General features: G+C 46.1%; 1 protein-coding gene across 9 annotated transcripts in view; it reads right to left on the bottom strand.

Moving 5' to 3' along the window:
- LOC103659998 (protein FAM169B) overlaps positions 1-21,302 on the bottom strand; it is an 80,750-nt gene that overhangs the window by 28,191 nt on the left and 31,257 nt on the right. For all 9 annotated transcript variants that reach the window (XM_040642725.1, XM_040642723.1, XM_040642727.1 and 6 more), the window contains 2 exons: positions 8,750-8,835; positions 3,062-3,239 (listed from right to left, as the gene is read on the bottom strand). In XM_040642725.1, the coding sequence (XP_040498659.1) occupies positions 3,062-3,239; positions 8,750-8,835 (264 nt within the window). The remainder of the gene's footprint in view (positions 1-3,061; positions 3,240-8,749; positions 8,836-21,302) is intronic.

The following is a 21,302-nucleotide window of genomic DNA, read 5'->3' as shown; positions in this document are numbered from 1 at the left end:
AAAAAAAAAAAAAGGAACTATGTGAGTAAAGATTTTAACTATATTTATTTTATTCTATTTTTTAATATCTCTAAAAGATACGACTACTAAATTAAAAATTATAAATCAATGATGATAGGTTCATAACATAAACAGATCTAATACATAACAATAGCACTATGTAAATAAAATAAGAAGTAAGTAAAAACACACCACTGAAGATTTCTATATTTCACCTGAAATAATTCAATATTAACTGTAAGTAAACTGGAAAAAGTTTAAGATGCATGTGATCCATGGAGCAAAACTAAAAATTTAAAAATGCGAAAATACAGAACTAGAAAGGCAATAGAGAAATTAAAATGAAATACTAAAAAAATATCTGATTAAAATAAAAGAAGACATAAAGGAGGGACAGAGGAACAAAAAAAAAAACAGAAGACAAAACATATTGCAGAAGGGAAGACCTCAGTATAATCATACCAATAATTAAATGTAAGTGGACTAATACTCCATTCAAAAGACAAAGATATTTTTAAGACTATGTTTAAAATCCGAGACCGAGGAATGCCTGTGTGGCTCAGTCGGTTAAGTGTCTGCCTTCGGCTCAAGTCCCAGGTCCCAGGTTTCACTCTCCTCTCTCTCTCTGACAAATAAATAAAATCTAAAAGTGAATGAATGAATGAATGAATGAATGAATAAAATCCAAGACCCAGTTGTATGCTTTCAACAAAAATATGCTTCAGATAATAAAAACATAAACAGAGTAAAAGTTAAAAGCTACAAAGAATGTATCCCATGCAAACAATAAGCTAAGAAAGATGATGAGTCTATATATTAAGATCAGACAAAACAGACTTCATAACAAGAAATATTACTGAAGACAACTGGGGACTTCATAATGATAAAATAACCAATATATCAGGTAGGCATAACAATTATAAATATAGATGTGACTGATAACAAATCTTCAAAACACATAAAGTAAAAACTAACAACTAAAATGAGAGAAAGATGAATCCACAATCATAAAGACTTTAACAAACTCTCAGAAATTGATAGAACTAGACAAAAATCTCAGTAAGAATATAGAAAATCTAAATGACATTATTAATTACCTTATCCCAACTGATATTTCCAGAACACTAAACCCAATACCTGCAGAATATACACATTCTTTCAAGTCCACAGGGAATGTCTACCAATAGAGACCATATACTGGGCCATTAAACAATTCTCAATAGTTATCAAAATATTAAAATGTAATAGACTACATTCTCTTACTGCCACAGAATTAAGTTAGAAATCAAAATTAAATAAATAAATAAAACATCTGGAATATCTGGAAATTTAAAACTCACTTTAAAGAACTCATAAAAAACACAAAGTAAATTAGAAAATATTTTGAACTGGATAATAATGAAAATTGGTAAACTGATAAAATAGATTTCATCAAAATTTCAAATGTCTGCTCTCTGAAAAATACTATTGTGCCAAAATGAAAATGTTTTCCAAATACATACCTGATAAAGAACTGACACTTATATGAAGAAACTGCAATAAGCAAACAACCCAATAAAATACGGGCTAAAATATTTAACAGACACTTAAAGAAGATATGTGACCATCAACAAAGTACGTGAAAACATCATCAATATCGTTCACGATTAGCGAAATGTAAATTAAAACCAGTTACTTCCCACCTTGTAGAAGAGGTAAAATTAAAAAGACTCACAATACCAAGTATTGGCAAGGATGTGCAGTGGCTGGAACTCTCACACATTGCTGGTAGCAACGTGTATGTAATTATTCTAATGGAAATATTTTTATTCTGTCTCTCCAAAAAGATAAGCTAATCCAGCAAAAGGCAGTAAAAAAAAAAAAGTTTGAATTGGCAAGGTATACCTGAAGCATATATTTTCTTTATTTAATTTTACACAGGTTTCATACTTCTTAAATAAATTGAGTAACTAAAAGTCAACTGCCACCTAAAAAAATCAGTTCATGGATAAAATGACATGACCCAGTGAGCAGCTTCAGAGAACCTTCCACCAAATTCATGGAATTCATCGACAATGAAGACGAGGCAGAAATCCAAGTACCTAGTCTGGGCTTCCTCAGCTCAACATCTTAAGGTCCTCCTTCTACTCTGAGGTCTGGGTCGACCTTGGGAAGAACAAGGCAGCCACAACCAACCTCTCTACTGGAGTGTGTGGACTGACCTTGACAAAGAGTTAACTAACGGAGTTATCTGCATGGAAAACTGGTCATCTCACACTGAGGGGGAGAAAAGTGGATGTGCTCCATCCTGGACAGGTGAACACACACACGGTGTGAACAGAGCTCAACACCACCATCAGCCTTCCGATGCCCCTGAGAAAAACACGTAACCCAGGAGAACAGCATGTCCATGGAAGTTCGCTGGGAAACTTTATTCTTGCTAAAATTTAGGACTTAATAAGAACTGAAGGACAGGGCTGGGACCGCTTGGAGTAGAGATGCTGACAGCCTTTAAAAAATTAAAGAAAGTGACTTTAAAGAAAGAGACCAATCCCTGAGGCAAAATGGTCCTAGTATCACCCTCACTTCTCGTCACAGCCCCTAAAAATAAGTCCCAGTATTTTACCCCAACCTTGTTATCATGGCCGACCTCCCCCTCCTCTGAGGTAATGTCTATAAATCTTGGCATCCAGTGTGCTTTTGCGCCACATGTCAGCTATTAGCAATGGTATTTTTCCTGACAGCTAATTAGTAACATTAAAGAAAAGAAATGAAGAGCGTCGTGCTTTGCAAAGTCATTTTATACCATGAGCAGCAATAAGCATTTTATGAGGCTCATGGCACTGCCTGGGAATCAAAAGGACACACTTTTCACCCTATTTGCCAGGAAAATGGAAATGAGAAGATGAAATCCATACCTTGGGTTTACCTGGGTTTATTTACAGGACAGCTGAATTAGTGATATTTCCTGTGCCAGAAGATTCTCTCCAAGGAACACTTGTGCTGAGGGAGTCCTTGGAGGCAGGCAGACATCTAGGGAGCCTCCCCACCCCACCCACACCTGCGGCCGCGTGTCCCCTACCTTTCCTTTTGGTTGTGTAAAATCCAACAGCCGAACCATCCCGCCACAGAATCTTTGCTTGCTCCTTCACAGAGTGAGGTAAAAAAAACATGTCACCGTCATCCAAATTTCTCTCCAATCTTCCAAAAACAACGACGTTTAGAATGAAAAGCACAATCCTTTCCCCAAATGACTGAACCTTTGAAGGGGGAATAAAAAGAAGAAGAAGAAAAGAACAAGCAAGTGAGAGAGGAAAATCACACGCGATAAATTTTGCACTTGGAATCAATCCACGCGTTGGGGCCGGGTGTGTGCGCCATCATTGCACGATTCCTTTCATGCTCAAGAGCCAAAATGTGAATCATAGTTTCTCACCGAGGTTTCCACAAGCCTGACCTTTTGCACCCATCGGCCTCCAGGAGTGAGGGGCAGTGCCAGAGGGGCCTCCTGGGTCCCCAGGGCCACCTATGTGGAAGGTAAATAGACAGGGAACAATCCATTGCAGGTCAACAAAACAGGAAGTTACTTCCGGGGCAGAGGGGCAGGCAAGCCATTTCACCAGCTCCCCTGGATGTGTCCAGAAATAAACCCAATCCGCCATTTTTAATAACAGCCCTAGAATTCTGGCCCTCAGAAGGAGGGTAAAGAATTGGGGGGATCCATGGCTACGTCACAAGCAGATGATTTCCAACAGCTTGTGATGTGGCAGATTTGGAGCCTACACTACAGTCCCAATCCCAGAGAATTACTGGGAGTCAAGGCCCATCTTGTTCTAAAGCGAAACCACTTGTTGCCCACCGCGATGTCACAACAGGTGAGGAAACTATATGTGGTCAAGGTCAGGCCCATACAGAGTTTTCGCATTAACAAGTCAAAATGACTTCATGTTCCTGCCTGTTAGAATTTTCTGCATGTGTATAGCCCACAGGTGGCAAATATGTGGCATAAACAGAGGCCTCCCACTCCTGCACCCACAGCAGACATAACTAATCAATCCCGCTCTATGTGGCTGAGCCTGCATATGGTCATAGAGTCCTTCTCAATGCATTCCTCCAGACAGCCACAAGCCAGCACTAAATGTGATACTTGAGATGAACCCAATCAACTATTGATCAAGTGACAATGTTGTTTTATTAGATTTTACTGACAAGACTGCTGCGTGACAGCCTACGTGCGTGGGTGTTTGTCACCCATCCTATGCATCACCACAAGATCGGCAATGCCATTAAATGGGCTGTGACTTCCACCCACACACTAGCATCCAATTCTCCTACCTGGGGAGGTCCTGATTTATAGGTAAGGAAATGGAAACTCAAGGAGGGTAAGTGATTACATTTATTGATTTCCCTGCCTCATTCCAAAGAGGACTTATGACAGCTGGACGATGGCTCTGTCAGAGGCAGACAGGCTCAAAACCACAGGCCAGGGTTTCTGAGTCCCAGGCTGGTGCACCTGCGACAGCCCAGCCCATGGTTCCCTTCTGCACCTTCATCCATTACAGCTAAGGCTTTGGAAAAGGGAAGTTTAATATAAATGTCTACACGAGTTTTATACTGAATACTTAGTCCTTAAATTTTTATCATCATCCTCATCATCATCATCATCATCATCATCATCATCATCATTTGTGACTGTGGCTTCTTGGCCGGGATTTGCTGGGAGATCCTTCGCAATGCCCAACTCTCTGAGCCTCGGTTTCTTCCACTGGTCAAGGGAGAAGATTGCCTAAGTTGTCCTTAAAACACTTGTTTTTGGGGAAGGGTGGGTTAAAAAAAAAAAAACACTTGTTTTCAAATGCTCTGATAATAAAAAAATAAGGCAGCTTGCTGCCCCCTCGCAAATAGCACGAAGTGTTCGGTGCCAATAGATTTATTAATTGGTCCCGAATGTAAAATAGTTCACCTTCATCTGGACCCAAATCTTAAATGAGGAAAAGCTTTGTGAAAACCACACCAGCTCAACTCAGAGAAGCCGCCCCAATTTTGTATCTCAGACAGTAGCAGCCAAATCACGTCAGACTTGAAGAATAACTAGCTGGTCGCACAACCTGAGTGGGGTGATGTGGGAGGTTATATTTTTCAACTTAGAAGACTGAAAAGTTCAGAGGAAAACCAGAAGAGAAAAGCAGATTGCATCTGGCAGAAGGGAAATATCCAATCAAAAACTGGCAGGAGAAAAAGGAGAAAAGAAAATGCACTTAATTTGTCCAATTTCATTACGGGGCAAAAAAAGAAATGTGTGACATGTGATTCTGACTTAGAAACCTTTCTGGAAACACAAAACCGAGATCCAATTCTAATCCCTCAATCAGGACCACTAATTTTGTTAACAGAAAGAACATTAAGCTTTTTTTTTTTTTTTTGCTTTTTTTTTTTCTTTTTTTGGTAATTTATAAAGAATAGCTGCCTAAGAAACAAAATGTAATTAAAAGAAAAAAAAAGTCAAGACCCAAAATTCTACAAATGGAGAGGGAAACTATCTCCATAGACAGTTGGGGCGGATCGATGTTTACGACACAGTTCATTAAGTGCAAGTAACATCCAGGTTTCTTTCTGTTCACAACATAGGCCACATTTTCAGAGAATTCAGGGTTTCCCTCAGCTAAACACAGAAGAATTGACACATGGAAGAAGTGACTGCTCTTGTTCTGAAGAAAAGAAAAAAAAAATTATTTAAAGAGCAAGTCAGACTGCCCCTGGCATTCGGAACACCCAACCACTAAATACCCCTGGCCCACCTGTGGAAAGGAGCTGGGACAGCAAGACAAATGGGTATGTGAGGCTGCCCCACTGGGTACCCCACACTCATTGGCTGAATCTCAAACCATTGTTAATTTTGCCGGGCGGGGGGTGGGGGGGGGGAGGACACTTTTCAAAACAGTATCTATTGAGTCCATTAAAACCAGACCTGAAAATATCCTGCTGTTTGCAACAATGTGAATGTAACTAGAAGGCATTATACTAAGTGAAATCAGTCAAAGACAAACATTGCATGATCTCACATGCATGTGGAATCTTACAGAGCCCAACTCACAGGAACAGAGACTAGAATGGTGCTTACCAGAGGCTGGGGGTAGGAGAAGAGAGAAGATGTTGGTCAAAAGGTACAAACTTCCAATTATAAGATGAATTAAGTTCTGGGCATCTAATATACAGCAGGGGAACTATAGCTAATAATACTGTATTATATTAAAGTTGCTAAGAGAGTAGATCTTAAATGTTCTCATCACCAAAATAAAGGGCAATTCTGTAATGTGAAGCAGGTGTTAGCCAACACCATGGTGGCCATCATTCTGCAACATGTAAGTGTATCAGATCAGCACCTCCTATGCCTCAAATGTACACATTGTTTGTATCAGATTATCTCAATAAAGCTGGGGAGGGGAAACAGGCATGCAAAAGACAACCCACAGACGGGAAAACAATATTTGCAAATCAAATATGCAAAGTATGCAATAAAGACTTGCTCCAGATACATAAAAAATTCTTACAACTCAACAGTCAGACGTCAAATAACTGAATTAAAAAGTGGGCCAAGGATTTTAATAGCTATTTTCCCAAAGGGGATATATGAATGGCCAATAAGGACATGAAAAAATGCTTAACACCCTTAGCCATCAGAGAAATGCAGCTCAAGACCACAATGAGATACCACTTCCCACCCAGTAGGATGAAGAACATAAAAAAAACCAGACAATAAACAAGTGTCAGGGAGGACATGGAGTGATGGAAGCCCTCAGATGTTACTAGTGGGACTGGGAAATGGTGCACCTGCTGTGGAATACAGTTTGGCGGTTCAACAAGTTATATAGAGAATTACCATATGACCAGCAGTTCCACTCCTGGGTATATACCCAAGAGAATTGAAAATATATGTCCTCGCAAAAACTTGTACGCAAGTGTTCATAGTGGCATTATTCCTAATGGCCAAAAGGTAGGAACAACTCACATGTCCGTCAATAGATACACGGATAAACACACAAGCTCTAACCGTGCAGTGGGATATTATCCAGCCATAAAAGGAATGAAGCTCTAACACACACTAGAATGGGGACGAACCTTGAAGACGTTATGCTCATGAGAGAAGCCAGACCACAACAGGCTACATACTATATGATTCTAGGGATGCGAAATGTCCAAGATAGACAGATGCACAGAGACAGAAAGTAGATTCCTTGCCAGGGGCTGGGGAAAGAGGGAAATGAGGGGTGACTGCTGATAGGTAAGGGGTTTCTTTTTGGGGTGATGAAAACATTCTAGAATTCAATAGTGGTGACTGAGGCACAACTCTGTGCAAATACTGAAAATCACTGAACTGTATACTTTGAAAGGGTGGAATTTATAGTATGTGTTATGTGTATATATGTAGTATGAAGCTGTTATTTGAAGGGAAAAAATGTATTTGGTTTTGGGTTTGTTTTTTTTTTTAATTGTTCAAGAGAAGGGAAAACCCCAGATTATCAATTCATTCTCTAAACAAAACTCAAAAGAATATTGTTATTTCATTCTGTATTTGTAGGTCCCAATGAGGGAGATCAAGTGGAATTCCAGATACCTGTGGACAGATCCACCATTTAAGACTGCCAAGAAGCACCTAAGGAATTAAGATAAATATGCCAATCAAATGAAAACAGGCAGACGTGAGGCAAATAGTCTAAATTCTGCACTAGTTAACTACCTTTCTCATCAGCCTCTGTCCCAGCCAAACTGCAGTGGAGTGGATGCCACAAGGACTCTGAGGAGCTGCTGTGGCACCTGCCCTCACCCCTGCCATTCTACTTTGGCTTTACAACAGTTCCATAAGGCTGCAGCCCATCAAAGACCTACAGGCCCAACGTCAACGAGACTGGAGTTTGGGTCCAGTTCACTCACTCACTAGCTGTGCGGCTCAGCCTCAATTTCTTCATCTGCAAAACAAATACCTTGAGGATTCTAAAATTAGATAATCCCTGTAAAGAGTCCGAGGACACAGGCGAGTACCTAACACAATGTCTGACTCAGACTAAGTAGCAAAAAACATTACTTGGACGCAATAAGCAGAATTTTCCTACACACTGGAGAGACGATGGGGATTTAAGTTTTAAAACGAAGACATGAGAGGCCACTCAGGAAGGTGAGAGAGATCTGCCAATAGCCAGATGTCTATTGCATACAGCCATTTATTACTATTTTCCTTACTGGCGGGGCATTCCAGATTGAATAGCGTCCCCCAGAAAGATGTCACAAGCCCTAACACCCAGTACTTGGGAATGTGACTTATTTAGAAAGAGAGTCTCTGCAGATGATCGAGTGAAGATGAGGTCATTAGAATGGACCTGAATCCAGTATGACTGGTGCCCATATAGAAAGGGGGGATCTGGACAGAGAGAGACCCACACTGCGGGAAGATGATGTGAAGACATGGGGAGAAGGAATGCCTGAGGCCACCAGCAGCCAGGACGGACGCCTGGAAAAGATTCTCCCTCATGGCCCTCAGGAGGAGACCTGATTTCAGACTTACAGTCTCAGGGGCTGTGAGACAACACATTTCTGTTGTTTCAGCAACCCCCCCACGCCCCTCTCCCCTCCCCCAGGCCTCCCCCCACCTGCTTCCTGAAACTGCCTTTCAGCAAACCCCCCAGGCAGACTGCTTTCAATTATTAACATGATAATAAGCACAGTGACTTTAAAACCTGTTTTGCAATATCTATTTCCGTCTACACCACCTCACCTTCATCAGACCTTCTCTGGCAGGATCCGAGGTACGTAGGACGTCTTCTGTGGGCCACCAGGATTCCTTTATGTAAACAGCCACCACTAAAGACAAAGCCAAGAGAAAATGAGGATGTGTGCACAGCCGGCCAGCCACCAGAGAGGCCGATTCAACAGCTTGCAGCCCCTGTCAAGGTGCAAAGGACAAGCACATGTGGGTAAAGCAGGTGGTATTTCTGGAGCTAAGTTCTCTGAGAGCACTGACCAGGACGCAGTGACCGCTATCACCCGAAGGGGACTTCACAGAGGTCTTCACAGATGGCTCGTTGCCGCCTCCAAAATAAGGAGTGTGTGTCCCGATGCTATTGGGCAAAGAACGCTACCCACCAACACGGACAAATTCGATGGAAAAGAATTACATTTTTTTTCAACGCTCAGTTATGTGCCACAACTCAAACTCCCCATGTAGTCAAATCCAACATTTCTGAAGGGCATGGAGCACAGAATCTTCTTTAGAAATAAAAAAGCATGAGTAGGGGGAGGTGCAGAGGGGGAGAGAGAAGCAGACTCCCTGCTGAGCAGGGAGCCTGACATGGGGCTTGATCCCAAGACCCTGGGATCATAAGATGAGCTGAAGGCAGGAGCTTATAAAACTGAGCCACGCAAGCACCTTCTTCTCGCTCTCAGCACTGGGCCTGGCACTGGCTTCTTTTCCACGATTTTTTTTTTTTTTTTTTTGGTCCCTTCTCACAGTGAAACCTCCACCGGCATATTTTTTGAGGACAACACTGACACTGTGAGAGGTAAAGTAGCTTAAAGGCAGCCAGCGAGGAGGGCCTGAGATGGGTCCACCCTGAGCCATGGACTCCAAGTGCAGTGCTCTCTCACAGGGGCCAGAAATGAGTCACCTGTTAGGAAATGGAGTGAATCATGCAGGGGTGGTGGGGGTGCCTTTGAATAAGGAGTTTCTGGGGCTGGATCTGCACAGTCCCTGAGGCCTGTGGATTCTGCTCGTTCCATGTTTGGACATGGTTCCTGCTAGTGTAGGGGTGACCTTGGAACACCTTCAACCTCACTAAGCCCCAGACTCCTCATCAGACTTGCCCCACTGATCACCCGAGATGGCTGACAAGTTCCAACGATCGGGTGTGAAACACCCACCACAGAGCGCTGTGTGCCAAACGTGCTCAGTGACAGCCGATAAATGTCAGCTCTGCCTCCTCCCCCCGCCCCACCCATGCCGCTGCCACCAAATCAATCAGTTCCACCTGCCGCCTCATGATGGGCTCGATCCCCTCCTCCCCAGCCCCAGATGCCAGCAGGGTCCTGGCCACCATCCACAGAAGACTGTGATAGCACCTCACCTGGTCCCCTGCCTCAGTCTCCCCCACTGATCCATCCCTACGAGTGGCCACTCCAAAGGCTAATCCAATCATGGCCTCTGCCTCTTGCCTCTCAGCTGGGCAACCCTCCTTTCCTTGCTTAGGGATTCCATTTAAACACCAAAGTTACTTTGGTTGTTTTATGGTTTTTTTTTTTAAATTAAGATCATTTTTTATAGCAGTTTTAGGTTCACAGCAAAATTGAGGGGAAGATACAGAGACCTCCCATATACCCTCTGCCCACACATACACATAGCGCCACCCTCCCCACACCCCCCCGCCCCCCGTCAACATCTGCTCCAGGGTGGGAACTTAGTCACAACTGATGAACCCACACGGACACATCAGAGTCACCCAAAGCCCCTAATCTACATTCGGGTCCACTCTTGTTCTACGTTCTATGGGTTTGGACAAATGTGTAACGACATGCATCTATTATTATGGTATCACACAGAGTATTTTCACTGCCCTAAAAATTCTCTGGTCTCCATCTATTAACTCCTTCCTCCCACCACCACTCCACCCCTGGCAACCACTGATTTTTTTTTTCTATCTCTATACTTTTGCCTTTTCCAGAATGTCATTTAATTGGAATTATAAGGTATGTGGCCCTTTTCACATTGGCTCCTTTCACTTAGTAATATGCCTTTAAGGTTCCTCTCTCTCTTTCCCTGGCTAGAGATCTCAAGAATCTTTTTAGCACTGAATACTATTCCACTGTCTGGATGTACCACAATTTCTCCTCTGGTATCTTTTTTCTACCCCCTTTTATAAAAAATTGCCATTTTTATACCAGCTTCTCAAGCCTGAGGGGTCCAAAAGCCACACAATAAAAAGATGCACCTTTCCAGTCAAATCTTTTTGGCTGAAGATGTGTAGGAAAACAACATGGAACAGAAAACAACAGTCACTTGGACATTTATATAAAGCTCAAGACTTTAAAACCAATTTTGTGGGCCAATCAGGTTAAGCTTGCTACCACCTTCTTCCCTATTTCTGTCTGCTCTTTGAGGAACTTAGTAGAAAATTCTGTAAAGACCAGGTTACAAGGACATTGGTCAGTTATTAAGCATTAACTCTGCCCAGCCAGCCCCTCCTCCCCAAAGACCAATAGCATCTAACCCACTATGTCAGTTTCACATCACTGGTGAATTACATCATCAACAATAGTTCCAAAATTGATGGAGCTGGCTGAGAGAGAAGGGCCCATTAAATGCTTGACACCTGCCTTCATTGACTCAATTAAATTCATGTTCGAAATGGCACCTACTAGAACTTACACGAGATTGATAAAGCCATAAGGATTATTTTTCTGCTTAACAAGGTGAATCGATAAAAGGTGTTCCATTTACTAATACGGTGTATTCCTGTAATACAGATGTTCAATTTGCTAAGACAGTTTCAAACAGGACACGTGTTACGATGTGGCATTTGTGTGGTGCCTTGCAAGTTTCACAGTGTACTGCAGAGCATTAATTAGTCACACAAGTTGTCACAAAATTGAACTGTTTTTTTTTTTTTTTTCAAAATGAATCTTATGCTGCTAAGGATACGTAACAATGAAGGGGAAGTCCAATCAAATTTAACAGGCCTAAAATAAATTGTCCTCCAAACCAACTCTAAAAAACAAAACAAAACAAAAAAACCCACAGAATCAGCCTTTTGGAAACAAGCAGCTTTTGATCAGAGAAGCATAATATCCAGTCAAGAGGAAAGAGTAGGAGAGAATGATGGCAGAGACCCGGGAGAGAGACTGTATCCAGCTCAGCAAGGACAAAGGACAAATCCTGGGGACTCTGACAGCATTGCAGAGCCAGCCTCGGGGCATCACTTGAGACCCTGAAGCCAGCGAGTTCCAAGAGTTAGAAAGCGGAAGCCATACATCTGTGGTTTTAAAAGAAAAAAAAATGATCAGTCTCCTCTAGGCTCTCTCCCATCTAGGGCCTGAGCAGAGACCTGACGCTCGCAGAAGGCTGTCCAGTAGTGAAAACAATCAACAGGGCATTGTGAGTTAAAAGCCAGCCTCGCTGCAGGAATTTAATTTCCCTGCCCCCCTTGAGTGACAGGTGATGTGGACCACAGAGAAATGTCAGTAATGGATTCTATTCTGTGACTCTCCAAGGTTTCCCAAACAAGTTAAGACAGTGAGGTCCCTAAGGCTAAGTCCCAGTGCCCTGGCTTCATTGAAGCTCAGCTTGCTCAACTGTATTCAACTACCCGTAGCCGAGTCCCTGAACACATGAACAGTGCTGTCGGTCATAGGCCCCCAGCGGCTGATGGGTAAGTCCCCATCCTTGTCCCTGGGCGTTAGCAGGCTACAAAGGAAGAGAGCTTGCAATAAACAAGCTGCTCTAGTATCGGCCGGGGGCCTGAAAGGTGCTGAACTCGAGCTGGGAGCCAGCGTGTCACCAGGACCCACAGGAGAGAGGCAATTCTGTGGAGGGGTGTTGGGAAGGCATCCCCAGGGATTTCAGACAGCTTGGGTTCTGGATCGATGGGTAAGGTTTCAACAGGCAGAGACAACAGGCAAGGGCACTACAGGCAGGATAACCTGTGAGCAGAGGCACAGAGCTCTACAAGCCCAAGGCCACGCTCAGGGCATCTCAACAGCAGGGATAGCTGGAATGAGGCCTAAACAATGGAAAGACAGGGCTGCAAACATTGATTACAACAAGGTTTCAGAATACAAAGCTAATATACAAAAGCCAACTGCTTTTCTATATACTAGCGATGAACAAGTAGAATTTGAAACGAAAAAACACAATACCATTTACATCAGCACCCCCAAAAATGAAATACTTAGGTATAAATCTAACAAAATATGTACAAGATCTACAAGGAAAATTATAAAACACTGAAAAACAAAATCAAAGAACTAAATAAGGAGACATTCCATGTTCATGGATAAGAGGACTCAATATTGTCAAGATGTCAGTTCTTCCCAATTTGATCTATTGATTCAAAGCAATCCCAATCAAAATCCCAAGAAGGTATTTTGTGGGTATCACCACACTGACCCTAAAGTTTATATGGAGAGGCAAGAGACCCAGAATAGCCAACACGAGACTGAAGGAGAACAAATTGGAGGAATGACACTACCCAACTTCAAGATTTACTATAAAGCTACAGTAATCAAGACAGTGTGGTTCGGTGAAAGAAAAGAACAAAAAGATCAATGGAACAGAATGAAGATCCCAGAAATAGTCCCCCATAAATACAGTCAACTGACCTTTGACAAAGGAGCAAAGGCCATACAATGGAACAAAGAAAGTCCTTCCAATCTATGGTGCTGGAACAAGTAGACATCCACACACACAGAAATGAAGCTAGACACAGACCTCTCACCCTTCACAAACACCATCTCAACAAAATGTGAGCTTCGTCCATTCACCAATCCTTAATGGACTTTACTGCCAGCAGAGAACAAGATGACATTAAGCATTTAGATACGGCCCCATGCACTCATGTAGGGTAAAGACTACAGACCTCAGAACCAGATGGGGCTCAAATTCTGGCTTCTCCACTTACTAGTTATGTGACCTTAACCCCCTCCCCAGCCTCAAGTCCCCCACCTGTCAAGTGGAGACCAGAACATCCTCTCACCTGGTCATTACACAGGTTAGGTGAAAGAGCTTACTTCCTCAAACTGCTTTTCCTAAGGTGTTTGAAGCTTGTCGGTCATTTCCAGAAACTTCCTCCACTTGCTTCAAGTGTGCTCTGGGATTTCGAAGAAGTATGAAAAACCCTTTGTTACATGTTGCCTTTTGTCAGTGAGACAATGGAAACTGCTTCATAACCTTCCGGTCTCTTCCTGGGAACTCCCATTCCAAACTTTCTGCTCTGGTTTGCATGGAAATGCCTTTCTTCCCCCAGCTTGACCACTGCTGTCCTCAAGTGGATATAGGTTTCCGCCCACCACATTTTCTCACGCCCGCTCCTTTTTCTATCAGGGGGTGTTAAGCTGACCACCGTATCCCTCGCTTTCTCCTTCCAAGGCTGTGGGCACACATCATGCCTGATTAAGACACACACTTCCACCCACCCAGTAGCCCCCAACAAAATTTTTAAACCTTCTCTCTTGCCTACTAAGATTTCTTAAAGGAGCTAACTCCTTTTTTATTTAAACACGCTCTTCATAATCAATCAGTAAACAAAGCAATCACTGTTGAGAAGCTGACATGATGTTTCCATAGCATGGGGCAGGGAGAGCTGGTTGTCACCTGTCACCTCGGAAGGATGGGCTATGACAAGAGGGGAGATTTCCTGCAGCTTCTGAGGCCACATTCCAAGTCGGCAAGGAGGACGGAGCACTGGGACGGATCAGCAATGTCCGGGAGGACGACTGCGCATGTGTGGTTGTACTTGGCATCCCTCCTCATCTGCTCCAGCACAGGGGACAGCGGCAGGAGGCTCCCCAGTGGGACACGGACCCTCCAAAGGTCACAACTCGGAAGCACTTCCTGCCCACTGGACCCACAGGTTGAGTGACTAGGATGCACAAAGCACATAATACGTCCACTCAAGGAATTAGATTTAGACTCTGGCTTAAGACATGACAGCTCAGAGGAGGAGACAGTGCCTGGGATGTGAAGCAGAAGAAAGTAAGCTCCGCTCAGCACAGCAGAGAGGAAGAAGCAGGCATTCCTACGAGGGGTCGGGACAGTCTTCGGTGGAAGGTGCCCGTAGCAGGCCTCAAGAATGAGTCAGGCCCAGGCAGGAAAGGGGACTCCAGGTGGGGTGGGGGACAGAGCCTCAGAGATGTCAGAGATCTTAAGATCACCAGGCCTCGGGGAGCCTGGGTGGTGCAGTCGTTAAGCGTCTGCCTTCGGCTCAGGGCGTGATCCCGGCGTTCTGGGATCAAGCCCCACGTCGGGCTCCTCCGCTGGGAGCCTGCTTCTTCCTCTCCCACTCCCCCTGCTTGTGTTCCCTCTCTCGCTGGCTGTCTCTCTCTGTCAAATAAACAAATAAAATCTTAAAAAAAAAAAAAAATCACCAGGCCTCAGAGATGTGAGGGTAAGGACAGGAGGGTGCAGGGAGCAGGGGGCAGGCCCGTCAGGGAGGACTCAAGGGCCCTACTCTGCAGACCACCGCCAGCCACCATGTTTGGAAATAAAGGGACACGACCCAGTTACAGTTTTAAAACAATAGTGCTTACCACAACCACAGGTGCAGGCACTCACCACGCATCTGGCACGGCGCCAAGGGCAGGAGCTCGGTCCCTGCTGGCCACAGCTATTCTTGCGTCCAGGTGAGACTCAGAGGGGTCAAGAAACCTGCTCAAGGTCATGCGCCAACAAGCAGCAGCACCGGGACTGGATGTGAACGGGGTCCTGCTGGTTCCAGAGCCCCCAAGCTCCAGGTGAAGGAATGGACAAGGAAGGAGAGGCAAGAGGACAGAGCCGGAGGCCGGGCCCCCATGAAAGCTCACAGAGTCGGAAAGAGAAATGAAGGCTGAGGAAGAGACAAGCCAAGACACTGTGACAAGAAAGGAGAGATCAGCACGGAAAGACCTTACCACAGTCGATGCCTGAGGATTTCATTTTGCCCTTTGGGAGGGGGCGGGGTCAGCCGTTTACTGAGCACTGACAGGTGCCAGGCACTGTACTTGGCACCAAGACTACGCACACTATGACCTCCAAGACCCGAGTGGCAATCATGCACCCACCCTGGGGGCTGTATGTTCATCCATTTGGGCTGCACGACAAATATCATAGACATATATAAGCTTATGAACAGCAGAAGCATTTCTCACAGTTCTGGAAGCCTGAGATCAGAGTATCAGCATGAGCTGGTGGGTTCTGGCAGGAACCCTCCCTCTTCCAAGTTCCAGGCTGCTTATCTCTCGTGGTGTCCTTACATGGCAGAAGGGGCAAGGGAGCCCTCTGGGGTCTCTTGGGTAAGGATACTGATTCCCATTCATGAGGGTAGAGCACCTCCCCAAAACCCCACTTCCTAATGCCATCACACTGGGGTTTGGATTTTGACATATGAATTTATGGGGGACACAAACATTCAGACCACAGCAGTCTTTCTGGAGGGCTGGGACAGAGTGCCAGTAAAAGGCCTGAGCCAGACTGGGCTTCGCAGCTGGGAGCTGTGGGGACCAGGCTGAGGTATGAGCTTCGTAGGAAGTCTCTGGAAGAGTCTGACCAATGAGAGACATAATCAGAGTGGTGTTTTAGAAAGAGAACAGTTGGATTATGCCCAGGTAGGAGGAATTAGCCCCACTGAAGTTTAAAAAAAAAAAGGCCATCGGGGAAGAATCTCACTGCCTGGGTGTAGAGAATGGTTTCAGGTGAGGCTGGAGGCAGGGAGGACAAATGGGAGGCTGTGGTGATCCAGACAAGAAGTGAGCAGGGGCTGGTTCCAGCAGTCATGCTGGAGGGGAGGGAGATGCCCAGGGGAGAGAAAACATCCCCTGGGAATCGGACTGGTCTAAGGCAGAAGAGACGGGCTGGGGTGGCAGCCAGGTCTCAAGCCTGAGTGAAAGATGCAGGTGACTTCACCAGGAAGAAGTGAAGACAAAAAAGATGGTGATGTGAAGGTTTCAGTTTTGAATGCCTGTTAGAGACAGGGAGGTTGGGGCAGCCAAGCAGGCAGCTGGATACACAGCCCAGAGCTGAGCAGAGACACAGAGAAGGTCCCTGCCCCCATACCATACTGGGAACCAAAGATGGAAGGGTTGACACACATATATCTTAGCTCCTCGCACTAACTCCCAGTGGTTCAGTACTGGTCCCTGGTCTATACGTCTTCAATCACAACTGAAAGGCTGTTAAGTCCCCTGCTGCGCAGCCCCCGCCCCACCTTGATGGCTCCCCTGGAGTCTAAGCTGCCATTGATTGCCCCGTTACAAATTTAAGAAATATGTAGTTCAACAAAAAGAAAAAAAAAAAAAAAAAGAGCGCAGTTAAACCAAAGTGACAGGCCATCTTCCCAAAAGCAAAATACACGTAGGGGGAAAAAAAAAACAAACGCTGAAAAGTTCTGGCAGAGGACAGCACATAAACACATTCCAAGGCATTGCATGACTTTTATGCAACACTGAGCGAGCCGGTCAATAATTTAAGGGGAGGGGAAAATACGCAAGTTGACATAGCAACTGTCACATCGCATTACTCGGGCTACCATTTCCATACAGATGTCTTCCTTAAAGGAAAACACTTCCCCAGATGCCCCATGAACTCGGGCGCCTCTGCCATGGAGAAAGAAACATCTGGTTTGCAGTATATTCGCAACAGCCTCCCTGTGGTTCCCGGCCCTTTCCTGCCTTAAGCAATTTTGTTTTCATGAGTCTCGATGGTAACTCAGGGAAGAGGGGCAAGATGGGGGTGCCTGGGTCCTGAGCTACAGCTGGGCTGCAAGGTGTTGGAGCAGAAAGCAGCCCGCGGCCAAAGCTAGTACATCGAGGAAAGGAATCTTGAAATCCCCAGGCTGGACCAAGTCAAGCGCCACGAGTTTCTCAGGACTCAGGGAAGCAGAGAGAGGTGCAGACAGCCCAAAGCGCACTGGTAAAACCCTCAGATGCCTCCCAGACGCGCCCCCGCCCCCAGACAATGGCTCCATCTTTGGCACTAGAAATATTTTCCTTGGACCTTCCCTGTTTTGCAAATACCATTGGTCCCTTGGTAAGAATGACATGTCTTTGTTTGCAGGATGCTGTTTTCCCCTACGTTGAAATCCAACTCACAGTAAGTGCCATAAATTAACAGGGACTAAAGAAGAAAACCCCAAACAATAGCCAACATGTGTTCCCAAAACACGATGTTGTCACTGCGCATAGTTCTTCAATCTGCCTCCGTCTCTGCCCAAGGAAAACAGAACCCTCCGTTTCGAGCACGGAGCTCCTCTGGCTTAAATGAACTCGGGTCCTCCTGAACCTGGGGGTCGCCTTCATGGCCAGAAGGAGCAGGTGTCTAACCTGAAGCTGCATTCCTGGCCAGAACGCTTTCCCCGCAAAGTGTCAAACCCACGTAAGTGGGACTCCACCAACATGGAAGGTAGGAGGAGGGACCCGTCCTGGGCTGACGTTGACCTTTGCATTACCCAAAAGGCAAGCACAGACTCAAAACACCCAAATCCGGGGCACCTGGGTGGCTCAGTCAGTGAAGCATCTGCCTTCAGCTCAGGTCATGATCCCAGGGTCCTGGGATCGAGCCCCACGTCGGGCTCGCTACTCAGAGGGGAGTCTGCTTCTCCCTCTCCCTCTGCTGCTCCCCCTGCTTGTTCATTCTCTCCCTCCCTCCCCCCCCACCGTCAAATAATTAAATAAAATCTTTAAAGAAGAAAACAAAGAAAATAACCCAAGAGCCAATGTCTGCACAATCATGGGCGGCTGTAGCAACGGGATGCCTGCTAACCAGGGGGTCCCTGGATATTTGGTTTCCTGAGTCTGTGGGGACCTCACCTTCGAAGCAGAAAAACTGCAATTACTTCTCCTCACGCTGAAATCCAGACTTTACCAGGCCTGCAATTCTCTCCCCCGCCGCCCCCCATAGTCGCTTGCTTTTGACCAGACATAGAACCATCCTTCCATGGGGTCAGATTGACAGGCTCATTCTGCTAAGCAGAGCTGTGTTTAAGCCCCGTGCATTCCCCCCGCCAGGAGGCCAGGCCTCTCCCTTTAAGGCACTCTCAGGACGAGGAGCTGCCCTAGCTGGGTCCCTTTCTGGGAGTCAGAAATTCATGGCGCCCTTCCACCCCCACCTTCGGGCCTTCCCTCCTTGACCCACACCCCAAAGTCTGGACAGCACGCTCAAGGGTGAGGAGCGTCCCAGGTAGAACTCCCCAATTCTGAAGTCCTCCAGGCAGCTCAGGGGCACACCTCCCAACCCTGACCCCCCACCTTCGACCCCCCACCCACCTGCCCCGAAGGCAGCCCGGAGTCGGCCTGGACTCGGGCCCGGTGTGTCGCAATCCCACCGACCCACGACAGCCACTGGGAAGGCGGGCTCCGCAGCGGTTCCAGTTTCATCTGAATGTTTGCCTTGGCTCTTGCTGTCGCTGCAGGCCTAGCATGGGCATGCTTTTCCAGGAAAAAATCATCATTTTTTGATTCCCTGCTTGTTTTTCTCAGGCTGCACGTGACATGCAATCACCAAAAACTGTAAATAAATTAGCAGCAATTTGAAGGATGAGTGTTACGCTTGGTCACAAAACGTCCTGGAAGTGAGCGAGGGGGATAGATGTTCTAATCAGAGAAGTCAACATGTGGTGAAGACAGCAAACAATCTCTCCTCCGTCTGCCTTCCCCAGAAGGATCCTGCTTTCTGTCAGCCTCGCCACCTCCCCTGTGCACGGCTGTCTGCCCTGCACGGGGAGCTAACGGGAATTTAGGCAACACCCTCCAGGAAGGGCCCCCTCCCCCCCAAAGAACTGGCCATCCACCTAAGAAGATCTGCCACAGGGAAGGACCAGAGAGAGGAAAGCCACGGGGAACCAACTACGAAGTGATGTGCTCCACACTGAACGTGTGCCCAGGGCAGGGGGCCCCATCCAGACCCCTCCCTCCAACTTGAGGTCCCACAGACCCTTTGGACATGAGCTCAGCTTATCCTCAGCTCCAATTTTTCCTTCCAAATCACCCCGCACTGCTGCCACTGCTGCCACGCCCATTGCAACCCGAGCCATTCCCAGCCCTTCCTCCCCGCACCTGCAATCCACCCCCAATCCTGTCATTCCCCGGTGTCTCCAGCCTGTGCCCTCCCTGCCAGGCAAGCCCTCAGCATCCCACCCCTGGGTGCTAACCACCTCCCGAGGATTTGTTGGCTTGTCCTTCCATTCATCCTCCCTTCTGGTCATGTGTCAGGCACTCTGCAAAGGGCTAAAGATCCAAACAGGACCCCCAGGTCTCCAGCCCCAGAACCCACCCATCCCCAGGGCATCCTTTCTTCCTGCCCTGAGCATGGCCTCCCTGCAGCTAAAGGCCGGGAGCATAATGAGAAGGTTCTGTGAAAGGAAACTTCAAAATATTCAAAGAAGGGACTGGTGTGAGTCATGGCCAGACCCTCCAAGATGGGGAGCAGCTGGGAGTGGGTGGTGGGGGTCACCTTCCGGGTGCCCTGTGTCTCTGCAGGTACACCTTCGGGTCTAGAGCCCCCAGCCCTGGAGGGCAGAGAAGCAGCCTCTGTGACCACTACGTGACCACCAGTGAGCCCAAATACCAGGAGAGAGAACCAGAGGTCCCAGGAAATAGACAGTAGAGAATTCCTGCCCCTTATTTTGACCAGATCACCACATCCCTACCAAGAACCACGGTTGGCTCCTCCCTACACCCAGCAAGACCCAAATGACCCTTTATTCTGGAAGCTTCTGTAGCACTGTGGCATTAGTTCTCCTTCATTTGACTTAATTATAAATTGCCATTTTTAATCAGCCTCTGGACGTTCTTCATCATCCCCTCTGATCATCTGACCACTGGGCTTTATATGGGGGAAAAAAAACAACCAACGGAGCAGATAATTAACAGAAAAAGCACTGAAAAAAAATCTGAGAAGTTTCCTAACATGGAAAACAGGTAGAGATCATCTAGGAAAACTACACATGTGGCCCAGGACCTTGCAGAGAGACCTTCCAACAGAAAGGGTCAGAGGTTAAAAGAACAAGTATGGAGGATGGACGGCCTCTCATAACCAAGGATAGGTCCCCAGGCCCAGCACAATCCTTTAAGATGACATGGGAAAGCCTGGAGCACTGAGTAAGTCTGGGCAGGCTGGGAAAATATTCTGGAAAATAGAATGAGCAGCCTGGGGAGGCTGGCTCAACTCTGAGGGGAGAACGTGGAGGGAGGAACACACCTTAGCCAGATGCTCTAATGGTCACAAAGGACTATCTTCACTGGGAAGGTGGAGAGTCGCCAAATTAGGAGCAAGGCTGGCAACCGGAAACAGTGGAAAGGCAAGAGGGGTGCACTGGCTACTTTCAAAGAAGCTCAAGTCTCTAGACACAGTGAATTTATGTCCCAGGGGCCAGAAAGTCCTGCAAACGTGATCCTAGAGCTGTAACCTTTAATCTCTGAGAGCATGGGAGGCCAGAAAACCCCAGAATGAACCAGTGCTATCCTAGTGTGTGAGGGAAAGACGTAGATCTGGGAACCAGGCATTGGTTCCCCTCCTAATGACAGTCTAGAGTGAATTATGAAAGATGGTCCATAACGACCCTAGAAAACAAAGATTGGATTTAAAATCAGCA

This window comes from Ursus maritimus, unplaced genomic scaffold, assembly GCF_017311325.1.
Source record: "Ursus maritimus isolate PB19 unplaced genomic scaffold, ASM1731132v1 scaffold_27, whole genome shotgun sequence".
Taxonomy (NCBI): domain Eukaryota; kingdom Metazoa; phylum Chordata; class Mammalia; order Carnivora; family Ursidae; genus Ursus; species Ursus maritimus.
The sequence above is the reverse complement of the archived record's forward strand: the minus strand, read 5'-3'. Positions and strand labels throughout refer to the sequence as shown.